The 13804-nt window shown below is 45.1% G+C and overlaps 1 protein-coding gene across 2 annotated transcripts in view; it reads left to right on the top strand.

The window, feature by feature from the left end:
• MCC (MCC regulator of WNT signaling pathway) overlaps positions 1-13804 on the top strand; it is a gene marked incomplete at its 5' end in the record, with an annotated part of 426418 nt that overhangs the window by 327223 nt on the left and 85391 nt on the right. For both annotated transcript variants that reach the window (XM_082651061.1, XM_082651062.1), the window contains 2 exons: positions 1758-1900; positions 12818-12960. In XM_082651061.1, coding sequence (XP_082507187.1) covers positions 1758-1900; positions 12818-12960 — 286 coding nt within the window. The remainder of the gene's footprint in view (positions 1-1757; positions 1901-12817; positions 12961-13804) is intronic.

Raw genomic sequence — 13804 nt, forward strand, 5'->3', positions numbered from 1 at the left:
GTGATAAAAGCTCATAGATATTCTGCGGGGTTGGAGAGAAGCAGGATTCTGCTTATGGAGAGAAATAAGAAGCTTTTTCATTTACTGACAGGTACTATCTGTGAGACACTGTCATTTTGTGGACTTCTGTTGTTCCTCTTAAAGTGTGATGGATCACAGGTGAAAAGGCATAATTTCATGGGAAGAGTATTTGTGGCCTGTCAGGGTTTTGCTCTGGTTAGGAAGGCTTCCATGTAGATGGGACTTTCACTTGTCCTTCCTCCTGGCCTCTGGTTCTACTTACTTCCTGTGTGTTGGACCTTGAGTGGAGGTTATTTGATGTTTTGGGTTGTCACTAAGAACAGAAGTTCACGTCACTGTTTCTCTGAAAGTCACCATCTCACAAAGGTCTGTGGTACAGGTTCCTCTCCAGTCTTATTTCTGGAGCTCTGAGCAGCTCCTAGGAAGTTACTACATTCATAGTGATCAAGCTGCTGTTCATAGGTATGGTCCCTGCCGTGATTTATACCAACGTATTTATCATACTTTGCTGAGTACTTCTGTTTCAGGTAGCAGTCTGTTTTGAAGGCTTTGTGTCCCTGCCCAGTAGCTTCTGGGTTACACCATTGGAAGCCTGGCAGATTTAGGGACGGGGAGGACATTGGACGTGGTGGGTGAGAAGTCTTACCTCGCCCGCCTGCCCCCAGCCCTGAAAGTGCAAAGCTGGCAAGTACGTGTGGCTCTTGGCGTTAGGAAAACCTTGCCGAAAATGAAGTTAAAATTCCTCCACTGGACAGGAAATTAATCAGGACTGAACGCAGTAGACAGGGGCAGAAGCTTGACTCCTTGTTCTGTCGCTGACTAGTGTTTTATTATTATGTAAATGAGATTAACTGTACAATGACTGGTTGGGGGTTGAGGAGGGGGGAGAGAAGTGAAGATGAACAGGTTCCTTAGGATTTAAACTCAAGATGCAAAAATGTTTTTATAGCATCTGCTGCTTCTTAATCCTTCAAATGCTGAGCAAGGGAAGCTCCTCGGCTTCTTGAAACGCAGCAATTTATTCGTCCCATCACACGCCTAGGTCACCCACAGCGAACCAGGCTGTGTGCCACGTGCTAGGGCGAAGTCATGAAAACACCTAGCCCCTGCCTTCCCGGAGTTTATAGTCTAGTAGGAAAGGATATTGGAAAACATTATGTGTGCAGATAACCAGCCAGGTAAGAAATGGTGTCATACAATTTAGGATTATTTGCTTGAAAAGTGGCTGAAACATACCCTAGCAAACTTCAGCAAAAAAGGAATGAGTTGGTAAAAAGGAAAAAATGAGCAGCCATAAAAGAACTTGGGAAGAAAGCTCTGGGGATAGAGGTAGCAGGAACTGGAGGGCAGTCTCATCAGGACCCTCAGTCAAGTGAAGTGACAGCATGCAACTTTAGATCCATTCGCTCAAGATTCAGATTCCAAAAAAAAGGTATCTGCCCACTCTGTGGCTGAGGAAAAACAGGAGGTGTGGATAGTGTGCAGTGGCAGAGGGACCTTTCCCCAAAGAGCAAATGAGAGCTAGAAAGGTAAAAAGACTCCGATGCGCACCAGGGGCTCTGTGAAGTTCAGCTATTGTTGTGTCTTCTGGGACTCATGGCCAATGCGCAGGTGTATGTTTATTTGGGGCATACTCAACATTGAGGTTGTGATGGTTTGAGGCCATAAAACTTAGAATCACTTACCTGTAGGTGTGTCAACTCATTGGCACTTCTGTCTTGTTCTCTCGATCCCAGTGCGAGCAGTCCCACCTCATGAGAGAGCATGAGGACGTCCAGGAGCGAACGACGCTTCGGTACGAGGAACGCATCACCGAACTCCACAGCATCATTGCTGAGCTCAATAAGAAGATAGACCGTTTGCAAGGCACCACCATCAGGTAGTCAGCTCCAGGTCAAGGCTCTCTCTCTGACCGTCCGGGTGGTAACCTGGGTTTCGGATTTGAAGTCACCCCTATGAATTATAACAATGTTTTACTTGGAACTAATATTTTTACAGTTGATAAGTGTTATCTCTTTACTTTGTTAACCATGTGCTTTCCCGTCCATTATTCTCTTCTGACCTTGATCCTCGTGGTAACCCTGAAAGGTAGACAGGGTGGGAGTTGTAATCCTCAGTTGACTGATGAGGGGAGGCTGAGTGAGATGCTTTATCAACAGGTTGTAAATGGAGCCTCTTCTGTCTTAGAGACCAGCATCCCTACCAGCCCTTTTTTTTTTTTTTTTTTTTTTGCGGTACGCGGGCTTCTCACTGCTGCGGCCTCTCCCGTTGCGGAGCACAGGCTCCGGACGCGCAGGCTCAGCAGCCAGGGCTCACGGGCCCAGCCGCTCCGCGGCATGTGGGATCTTCCCGGACCGGGGCACGAACCCGCGTCCCCTGCATCGGCAGGCAGACTCTCAACCACTGCGCCACCAGGGAAGCCCCCTACCAGCCCTTTTATTCACCAGGTCTGTTCTAAATATACAAACTCAGTGCATCCCTTGGGGATTTTGAGAGATTTATGAACGTGGCTTTTAACTAAACATCACATATGCTTCTAGATAATCTAAAAAAATTTTGAGCTCACTTGAAGTTGACTCACCAGCATTGACGTAGCCTCGTACAAACTCCTAAGGCAGGCAGTTGGGGAGGAGCGAGATTTGATCTATCACGTTATTGGTGGAAAAGCTGGGGCTTAAAAATGTTAAGTGACTACTTTGAAGTTACCCTTAAGAGAGGGCAGATAGAGATGGAGTTAGAACCCACAGTATCTCTGCCTTTACTCAGTTTTCTTTCCATAAAAGTGATTGTTGGGGATTCTTCCTTCCTTGCTCATCAATCAGCTGGCCCCTAAGTCTCCTGCACACAGCACTTAGTTGGTGTGTCTGCCCTGCTGTCCACAAGAGGGGTTTGCCTTAAGTGACTTACTGAGCCAAGGAAGAGAACTTTTATCTTCCTGCCCATGCTGAGGGAATAGCCCTCAGGAACACAAATGGTTAGCATCAACTTTTATGGAGAAAGAGTGCTTTGTACTCCGCCTGTTTGTATAGGCCTCAATTAAAACAGTTTTAGAGGCAGCTTCTTTAAACTCTCCCTCTACAAGTCCTGGGTTAGAAGAAACTTTGGATGCATTTTGTTCCAACTCTGAGAGTTACAGTGATGATGGGGCTACTTGATGAGAGTACTGGTGGGCCTCTGTTTCAGGGCAGAGTTGTGGAAAAATTTGCACTGAATTGGAGGCACACGATACATCTCATATTCCAGTTTAGAACCTCAAGCCTTTTAAATTGTATACTGGTCTTCAGAGTGATTGTAGGTTAGAAGAGCAGAGAAGAATTTTCAGCCCAAAGAAATAATGATAGCAGACTTTAAGGAGGCTGACAGAGTACACTGGCAAATTTGTAATTTCCATTAAAACATGCTGCACTTTTAAACACTTGAGAAGGTAAAGGCAAATGGACTCAGTGAGTTGTGAAAAAAATGCATCACGCATCACCTAGAAAACTCAATTTCAGGATGTTTAAATTGAATATAATGGCCAAACTCCTTCATGTTAAAATACAGTGAGCTTTTTTTTTTTAACATCTTTATTGGAGTATAATTGCTTTACAATGGTGTGTTAGTTTCTGCTTTGTAACAAAGTGAATCAGTTATACATATACACATGTCTCCATATCTCTTCCCTCTTGCGTCTCTCTCCCTCCCACCCTCCCTATCCCACCCCTCTAGGTGGTCACAAACCACTGAGCTGATCTCCCTGTGCTATGCGGCTACTTCCCACTAGCTATCTGTTTTACGTTTGGTAGTGTATATATGTCCATGCCACTCTCTCACTTTGTCTACAGTGAGCTTCTTGAGCATAAACATTTATCGGTGCCTTTTGTTTAAAGGAAGATTGCATCTGTACAGATGTCACATTAAATTCTGCCAGTTTTCATTATGTAAGTGCGCTAGCCCCTCCTCGAGGTGGGGACTCCCTGCAAGGCTGGAAGACTAGCAGACATGTGGGCCAGTAAGGCAAGGCTCTTCTTGTCCTCTGAGCTCTAGTAGCCAAGGTATCTCCCAGCCTCCATCACTCCAGGAAATTGGTTTGCTCTCAGGTCCTGATAATAGACCCAGTGCAGGAGGAGCCAGATGCCTTGGATGAACTCTAAACTGCCCTGACATATCCAGGCTATAGAGAATTGTCATGCTAATCAGGTACATTCCTGGCACCGTATAGACTTTCTTGTCACTTCAATCCGGGCCTGAATTAAGAATTTATTGGAAAAGCTGAAAAATCATCAATAAGGGAATGGTTTATGATATATCCACATTTAAGCCATACTGAATTACATAAGAAAAAGATATGACAGTCTCATAGTTTAAATTTTTTTTCTCAGGTCACAATCAGAGAACCAGGGACCTTCTGTGACTGCCCTAGAAGACTCTCCCATCTTTTATAGCCACAGGGCTCCTGTAGTCAAGAATCAGACGCTGCAGGTTGCTGAATTCCAACATAAGTTGAATTCAAAGCCACATCAGATCCCTTAGGTTAAAGGTTAAGCACTGATAGGAAAAGATGAAGTGGTGAGAATTTAAATGGACACATTTGGATAGATTCAAATGAATCAAAATGCCTAGAGCCTGCAAATGCCACTGAATTTCCCCTCCTGCAGAAGCAGTCCCACTCCCGGTCTGATAAAAGTTAGTCCTACCTTGCTTGGAGACTGTAGCAATCCGATCCCAGGTAGAGGGTACCAGATACAGTCATACCTCACCGGCTACTCCATTCCTCTTTATCTTTAGGCCTAAAAGTAGCCAAATTCAATCCTGCCCCAGGGGAATAAGTAGAGAATCCAACCTTGGAAGATACAGTTAAAATATGTAAGAGATTTATAAGATTTTATTCATTTATATTCACAGAAACTTGAGAAGAATATGTATAGGATTAGGGCCTAAGTGTTCTAGACCAGGGAGGGAGGGATATAGTGTTCGACTGATGGTGAATTTATTGATACAACTGTTCCTGTCGGACATTCTGGATGTAGTGTGTTAGCTCCAGCAGTTTGATTAAATGAAAACTAGAGTCATTGGAGGATTACATTAAATAATGTTGAACTGCCAGAACTTCCCTAGTATAACATAGGAGTCCGGAGGCCGTGGGAGTCGGGAGTGTTGGGTGGGAGCTGACGTCATTAAAATGGGGTCTTTGATGCCACTTCACTGCTGGAGTCGGTGTGGGCTTGTCTCTTGTACTGGTCCACAGGGCTGCAGTAGGAATCAAAATGATTCGACCTGTAGAGATTTTTGATAACGGCTAATTGATCACGGAGTCTCCAGGATGACTAGACTGCATAATTTCTTGCTTTTTTATGTATATATGCCATTTCCTTTTTATTCTCTTACTTTCTCCTCTTATATAAGGTGAGTTGGTATCGGTGAAGCTTAGCATTTAATAGTTAGGCTACGTGATACCTAGGTGAATTTGTCATTAAACTAGAAGAGGAAGGCTCACCTAACAGTGGATATAATTACCGATGGGACTTTGGGTCTCCCATTTTGATGAGGAGGTGAGTACATTTACATTTGAACGAGGGATAGTTACAGAAGCTTGATGTCATTGCTATTGCAATTTGGAAATTTAAGTACGTGTGAGAGGATGTGTGTGGTTGTCAAGTAGCCAAAGACAGTAGTGTGGATGGATGTTGTAGACAGTACTGTAGACAGCATGAAGGATGTTGTCTGGCACCTGGTACCATTCCCACCCCTTCTCTCTACTCGCCCCCAAATCAAAGAAGATTGACCCTGGGGACTACTTCCCAAACTCCCTTGACAGCTGGGCTCTGGGATACAGTTTTGGTTCTGCCAGTGAGATGCATTCACCTGGATCTGGAAGGCTGAAAGGAGGTGGGAGCCATCGTCCCTCAGGCCATAATGGTGGCAGCTGACATACAGGCTTTGGTGAACATGAGGTCCTGCATTGACTGGCCTGACCCTGGAGCTGTGGGCAGGTGTGAAGGCAGCAGCAATTTCCTCATCCTGGAGGGGACCACAGCTCTGATGGCAAATCTGACGGCCCCGGGTGGCCTCCACCCACCCTTCTCTTCTCTAGTCCTTCCTTCCGTTGGTTTTGTAAGCACGCAACTACCTAAATTAAATCCTACTTGAAACACCCAGAAGAGTTTGTTTTCCTAACTGAACCCTGCCTAATGTGTCCTAAATCTCATCTGCTTGGAATAAACACTGAACAGTTTGTATTTATGGCCTTCTAAAAATTTTTTATTCATGAATATTTTAAACAAATTGGATCACATAGCACACACTGTTTTGTAATATGTGCTTTTTCACCTAACTGTTTGTTGTGGCTTTTTTTTTAACGCTCATCTGACTTGGGGGGATTATATAATGGTATGGGTAAAATGGAAAAACACGTCAGTAGCTCACTTTGGATCTGGGGGAGGAAAAAAGATGTCTAAGCAAATTAAACATGAGATCTTTTGTTTCCCAAGGAGATTATTTTCTTTTCCCAAAAGCTGCTCTCATAACATCCACCTTTCACTGCCAACTCTCATGAGTAGTTCATGATTTCTACTTCATTTCCCATTTGCTTGTTAGCCCACAGCTGTCTGGCTTCTGACCCCAACAGTTTGCCAAAGCTCCCTCTGCTATGTACTGAATTGTGCCCCCCACCTCCAGTTCACATGGTGAACCCCTAGATATGACAGCGTTTGGAGATGGGGCCCTTTGGGAGGTCATTCGGTTTAGTCGAGGTCATGAGGATGGGGACCACATGATAGGATTAGTGAGTGTCCTTATAAAAAGAGATGGCAGGGCTTCCCTGGTGGCGCAGTGGTTGAGAGTCTGCCTGCCGATGCAGGGGACACGGGTTTGTGCCCCGGTCCGGGAGGATCCCACATGCCGCGGAGTGGCTGGGCCCGTGAGCCATGGCCGCTGAGCCTGCGCGTCCGGAGCCTGTGCTCCGCAACGGGAGAGGCCACAGCAGTGAGAGGCCCTCGTACCGCAAAAAAAAAAAAAAAGAGAGAGACGGGAGAGAGCTTGCTTGCTCTCCAGCTCTCTCCCTGCCATGTGAGGACGCAGTGAGAAGGCAACCATCTGTAAGCCAGGAAGAGAGCCCTTACCAGAAACCAACCATGCTGGCACCTTGATTTTGGATTGCCGACCAAAGTCTAAAACTATGAGAAAATTCCTGTTGTTTAAGCTTGTCTATGGTACTTTGTTACAGCAGCATAAGCTAAGACACTTTTTTGAAAATCACCAATGATTTCTTAACTGAAAAATCCGGTGACCTTTTTCTTGTTTCTGGCCCATTTTTGCAACATTTAATCCTAAATCCTCCTTCCCAACTGGTGTACTCTTCTCAAATCTCCACGACCCTTCATGTCCTAGATCTTCTCCTCTGTCCCTAAGATCCATCTTCAGCCTTGGCTCTTACCCTGGGCTCTCCCCCACGCCTTTCACCAGGATGGCTGCAGCCCTAAAGCACTGACCTCTCCTGTTTGTGTCACATTGACATTGGCACTTGACCTTTCTGCTGCTTTGTCTGCACAATGCTCCTCATTTAGTGACTGAGATAGCATCCAAAGCCTCCTTGTACTCTAACATAATCCATTTGCTAAAATCTCATGCCGATGCTACACGCCCGACCTTTCTCCTGATCTTCAGGCCCACACTTGGGCCTGTGTGGTACATCTGTCTGTCCATCTTCATGTTGCTGCATCTCAAACAGTGTAACCAAAACCTCTTTCTTTCCCAGTAAAACATGTTGTTCTGATTAACTTCTGGCCTAAAGAGTAGAATATAATGAAACAAAAAATAAAACGCAGGAAGATAAGGTAGCTTTCTTTCTCTCTCTGTCTTCCTATGTGGTACATATTCCAACCTTGTTCACTATTTGAAGTTTTTGAATATGAATCTTACATCAGACCTTGTTAAAACTGGTACTCATTGATGACAAGGATGGATTATCATATACATAGGAGAGCATTTCAGAGTCCCATTTGTTCAGTTATTCACCATAAGATTCTGAACTTCCTCTGTACTATATGGAAAAATAAGAAGTATTTACTCATCACTTATTTCCTGCTATAGATCCTCTAAGAGAACTGAAAGGAATACCCTTCTTCCTTGTATCTAAAAAAATCTTTGTTCGGGCTTCCCTGGTGGTGCAGTGGTTGAGAGTCCACCTGCTGATGCAGGGGACGCGGGTTCGTGCCCCGGTCCGGGAAGATCCCACATGCCGCGGAGTGGCTGGGCCCGTGAGCCATGGCCGCGGAGCCTGTGTGTCCGGAGCCTGTGCTCCGCAACGGGAGAGGCCACAACAGTGAGAGGCCCGTGTACCGCAAAAAAAAAAAAAAAAAAATCTTTGTTCTTTAAAAGAATGATGACCATTTCAGGGCAAGTCGGCCTTTGATTGCAAAAGAGGCAGAATGTGTTTCAGAAGACAGACCACACACTCAGGTAGACTGGGCTAGCTGGACATAGTTGACTGACAGTTACCAAGGTAGGCAGATGTTCTTCTGGGTCTTGTTCATCAGTCACTCCAATCCAGTGACAAGGCATGAATGTGCACCCCAAAATAAAACAGGTATAGAGACTGCTACTGAAGTTAATATTTTTATCAACTGCTGCTGATTCCATAATACTTCAGCTCAAGGTCTGGAAAGCATGATAAGAATTATACTTTCATTGACTTTTTCCTTTTCTAATTAGATCATTTCACCCCTAGCTACTAATGAGAAAGAATCTTTAAAAAAAAAAGAAATCTTTTCTTTAGGCCATCATATTATTGTTTTGTTGGTAACTAGATTTAAGAATTAGGCTGTGCTGCTAACTGGTTGTATAGTCTTAGGTAAGTCGCTTAGTCTCTGGAAGCTTCAGTGGTCTTATCTGTAAAACAAAGGTATTGATCCTGTCTTAGGTGACCACCAAGATCCCTTCCAGTCTGCCAGTCTGTGACTTGTCTGCCTCTGCTAGTTACGTAGGTGTGTGTACAATCTAATCCCTGCCCCCTTAGGAGCATTTTTGGGTTTTTTTGTTAAGCTAGTAGCGAGCATTAATCATTGCAACTCGAAACTAAGCAACGTGGAAGCACTTCACAGATGCTTCGAAGTAAATGAAATAATGTACATTTAGAATCCTGTGAGATGATCCTTTATGTTCCGAAGAAAAACACCTGAGAACTTTGTAATTCCATAATTAGGAAACTGCCACAGTAGCATACAATTAGCAACATTTATCACTTTATCAGAGCTTCTGTTTTTTTTGACTTAAATTGATCACTTCTTGGACCTTTTCATATTTTCTTCCTTTTCATCACCGGCATTAGCAGTTAGTGTTCTTGGGGGAGGCATTTTTTTCCCCAAAGAAATAAGATGTCACTTACCAAGAGTTACCATATACACCATGGAAGGAAGCAAACAATAAAGTCACTTTGAGATGCAGGTGCTGTGTCATTTGCTAGACACCCTGCCCAGCTAGGTGACGCCCTGCTGCACAGAGCAGCCTTAAAAACACATCTCAAATTCTTGCCTTTGTAAAACTGCCATGGATCAGCAGGGTGTTTCGGACTTCTTGTTCCATTTCTCTGGATGGACCAATGCTTCTGAATAAAACAGTAGAGAGAGAACCCCCAGCATCAGTCTTCTGCAAATGCTGCAGTCCCAGATTGACTGTCGACTTACAAAGGGCCCGGAGACCATTGGCTTTTGTCACTTTCGAGTCCCAGATTCCAATCTCCTTTCAGGAACGATGCCGATAAGGATGTTCAGGAGATGACGAAGATACGCAACTCCAAGATTTTTTACCAAGTCCGCTGGAGAAACAGGGTTGCACAAATTTTCTCATGTTAGGTTCAGTTTAACCTTTTTTTTTTTTTTTTTTTATTGCGGTACGCGGACCTCTCACTGTTGTGGCCTCTCCCATCGCGGAGCACAGGCTCCGGACGCTCAGGCCCAGTGGCCATGGCTCACGGGCCCAGCCGCTCCGGGGCATGCGGGATCCTCCCGGACCGGGGCACGAACCCGCGCCCCCTGCATCGGCAGACAGACCCCCAACCACTGTGCCGCCAGGGAAGGCCCAGTTTAACCTTTTAATGCCTCATTTTTGGGACACAGAAATGCACGCGATCGTCTCACAAGGTTGCTTTCTACCTCTAACTACTGTTTACGTTGTTTGCTTGTGTTGTTTTGCACTGTAACCTTCATTATGATTACCATAAGGGGGAACCTGAACCATGGGTGGTATGTGCTCACCTCAGCCTCTCCCTGTGAGGTCAGAAACACAGACCATCTGCACGTCCCTGCTGCTTATTTTATCTGTTTCCATGAAAGTTCTCAGCAGTACTTACTCCTCGATTTCACACATTTTTTTCCCTTTATTTCTGCCATCTAACCCTGATTATTTGCCTCCTTCAATACAATCAGTTCTCCTTCTGATCAAAATTGCCCACTCAGCAAGTGGCCTGAGTGCTCCTCCAGCCTCATGGTTCCATCCTGCACCCCATTTTGGTTTCAGCTATCCCGAACCTCTATCCCAAGCTCCACATGTCCATGTTCACGTTCACGGGCCCCTCTGAGTCTCTGCGTGTGCCCTTGCACCCTCGTGACCTATCTAAAACCTGCTTGCCTTTAGACTCATCTTCAGTGCTGCTTCATCCAGGAAGTCTTCCCTGGTCACTGCACACCTGCAGCCCCAGATGCTCCTCCTGTGTCCGCCCAGAGCATCCTTCTTAGGTTAGAATTTGTTCTGAACATATTTGACTCCCAGAAGACAGCATCTGTCTGGTTTTTGCCATCCTATCCTTGTTTCGGTGCTCAATCCAATACCTTGAATGAGGATCCTTAGTTTGCATTTCATGACACTGAAAGCCTTCTGCCTAAGGTGACATTTCTAGTGTGGTATCCTTCTTCAGTCTGTGCTCTGACCTCAGTAAGGAATGTTTCCCTCAACAGCTTCCTTCTCCCACCCCTTCCCTATTCACTCCTTTAAAGTAATTTTTACAAAGCAGGAGGTTTGGCAGGCACTGTGTGTTTTGGGACCTGCCAAGCCAAGAGGGTTGAAGGTGGCTATGAAAGATTTTTCAAATGCCATTTATACCAGAGATACAGCGGCAGCATTTATCTGGCTTTTTTGGCTGGAAAACAGTCTGAGCCAAGCTGAAGCTGATTGCATTGGCCATGCAACAAAGAATTTATTCATCATACACAAAATCTCCCCTTAACTAAAATCAGGGTTTTAACTGCTGATTGAAAGGAGAGCTGATGTATCAGGGCACAATCACCCTCTAGACCAAAAAGGTGACTCTTAAGAATACTTTTTAATTGTTTTCTTTCCTAAACCTAATTATTGTTGACTTTGCAGATGTCTAATAATTTAACCTATTCATAGAACGTTAACCTATATATTTTGCCTTCACCACTCCCATTCTGATTCATATTTTGACTGTCTGGGGGTTTTATATCTGTTTAAAGTCTTCGCAGATCTCTGTGTGGCTCTTATTAGAAATACTTTATAAAGCAGGGGCTCAGCTGAATTCCTTCCCTGAGAGGATGTTGATTCCTTGAGAGAACCAAGAACTCTGGAGAGTTCTTCCCGTTTCTCTAATATAGATGTGTCTCCCCAGCTTCAAATGGCAGTTGCCTCTTCCCCAAGTTCCAATGAATACTACTCACCGTCTTGGTCCACCCAAAACTGTGGACATTCTGCCCACCCCACGCCCGGTTGTCAGTAACTTGAAGTGAATGCCAGGTTGAGAGAATTTCTTCTCTTCCTTCCTTTCTTCACAGACAGTCTGCCCCTGGGGCTGAGCAGGTACACCTGTGGACTTTCCAACCTCAGAGTTAAATCCCTTGACAATTATCTTTTCTGGCTTACTTGCAAAATAAATGCTTCAAAGAGGGCTAATTTTTGCTCTGTCCATTTCTGTCTCCAGCGTGTGTGTGGTGTTTGTGGTGGTGTGGGGAGAAGGTCTGCATGTGCTTTGAAATAGATATTACAATTTTGAGTTTTCTTAGCTTGCCCATAGCTAATTCAGAGACCAGAGGTTGTGAGGGCTCCATGAGAGGCTGAGAAGGCGGTGGGGTGTGCTTGTGCAGATGAAACACGGCTGCATTTCAATGTTGTCTTCCTGCTAGCAAATGCAAATTGGAGGAAATAAACCATTGTGTGGTATTCTCTCACTCACTGATTCCATTCTTCTCCTCACCCCATCCTCCTTTCCTATCCCCTAACTCCATTTACTTCCTTTAGAGAAACTAAGTGTGATATTTCTCAGACGTGCTGACCCATATATACTTCTCGGAGCATTGGTTTTGATCTGCACAGATGAGGTGCTTGTTTACTAGTCGCTGCAGCCTCAATACTCCTTATGTCCTCTTCCCAGAAGGAAACCCACCAGTGGGACCCTGCTGGTGATGATCTGAGCCACTCCTATTCACCAGACTTTTGATACTTCTCCCCACCATGGCCTCAGTGCTAGTAGTCTCAGTTCTTTTTCACCTCGGAATTTGAGGGGGTGAAGAAATCTAATTTCTTGAGGAAATCTTTGAAAGGGAAAAGTTTCTGGTAGGCTGGTAGATGAACCTTGTTTGGTGTATAGGTACGGATGTTGACACAGAAGCAAACTTTCAGTTTCAAACGCTGACCGTAGATGTGCCCATCTATTTGGTCTGAGAGGAATCCTGATGCATGCGGCCCGGAGAGGAGACCTGTCTGTTTCCTTTCTGAGTGTCTTTATCTTGTCCTTAAAAGACATATTCTCTAGGGATTTGTCTTACGTCTCTGTCAGTGGAGGCTGACTTCCTTTTTTTTCCCTCAGGGAGGAGGATGAGTACTCAGAACTGCGATCAGAACTCAGCCAGAGTCAGCACGAGGTCAATGAGGACTCTCGCAGTGTGGACCAAGACCAGACCTCTGTCTCCATCCCTGAAAACCAGTCCACCATGGTCACTGCGGACATGGGTGAGTCTGCCTGCCATTACCACAAAGCCGGAGTTCGGTTTCTGGATTGTAACAGGAACTTTAGAAACATAAGGCAGCCTGAATTAAAATTTAGTTAGTCAAGGAGCTTATTGAGTAGATGAAGGCACGTCCATTTCAGGTCTTGACATACTTCTTTGTCGGTCAAAATGGAACCAAAGAGCTGAATTCCCTTTCTGCCTTGTGATTCAAATATATGTCACCTTCTGCTTGAAAATTCTGGAAGTAGGGAACCAGTTAAAAAGGCTGTGGCAGGGCTTCCCTGCTGGCGCAGTGGTTGAGAGTCCATCTGCCGATGCAGGGGACGCAGGTTCATGCCCTGGTCCAGGGAGATCCCACATGCTGCAGTGCAGCTGGGCCCGTGAGCCATGGCCGCTGAGCCTGCGCGTCCGGAGCCTGTGCTCCGCAACGGGAGAGGCCACAACAGTGAGAGGCCCGCGTACTGCCAAAAAAAAGAAAAAAAGGCTGTGACAGTGTTCCAAGTTACAGTAAAATCTGCACTGAGATGGCAGGAATGGAAAGGGTGGAGTAAGTAGCGACATACCACAGTGGAAGAACCAATAGGTTTCAGCAACTTTGGGGTAAGGAGGAATCCAAAATGACTAACATGTTCATCCTGAATGCCTAAGAGAATGATTATGTTCCTTAGTAAGGAAGCTTGGTTGAGCAATGAGTCGGGAAACAGATACATTACGTCTGAGGTTGTAGAGAAATGTCCATGTGGAAATACGTGGCACAGTGTGTTGGTATGGTGTGTTTTAAACTACAGGTTGTGGCCCATTAATGGGTCTTGAAATTATATGAAAAAATAAAATGTTTTTTAAAT

Source organism: Grampus griseus (genome assembly GCF_964374135.1).
Source record: "Grampus griseus genome assembly, chromosome: 3".
Classification (NCBI taxonomy): domain Eukaryota; kingdom Metazoa; phylum Chordata; class Mammalia; order Artiodactyla; family Delphinidae; genus Grampus; species Grampus griseus.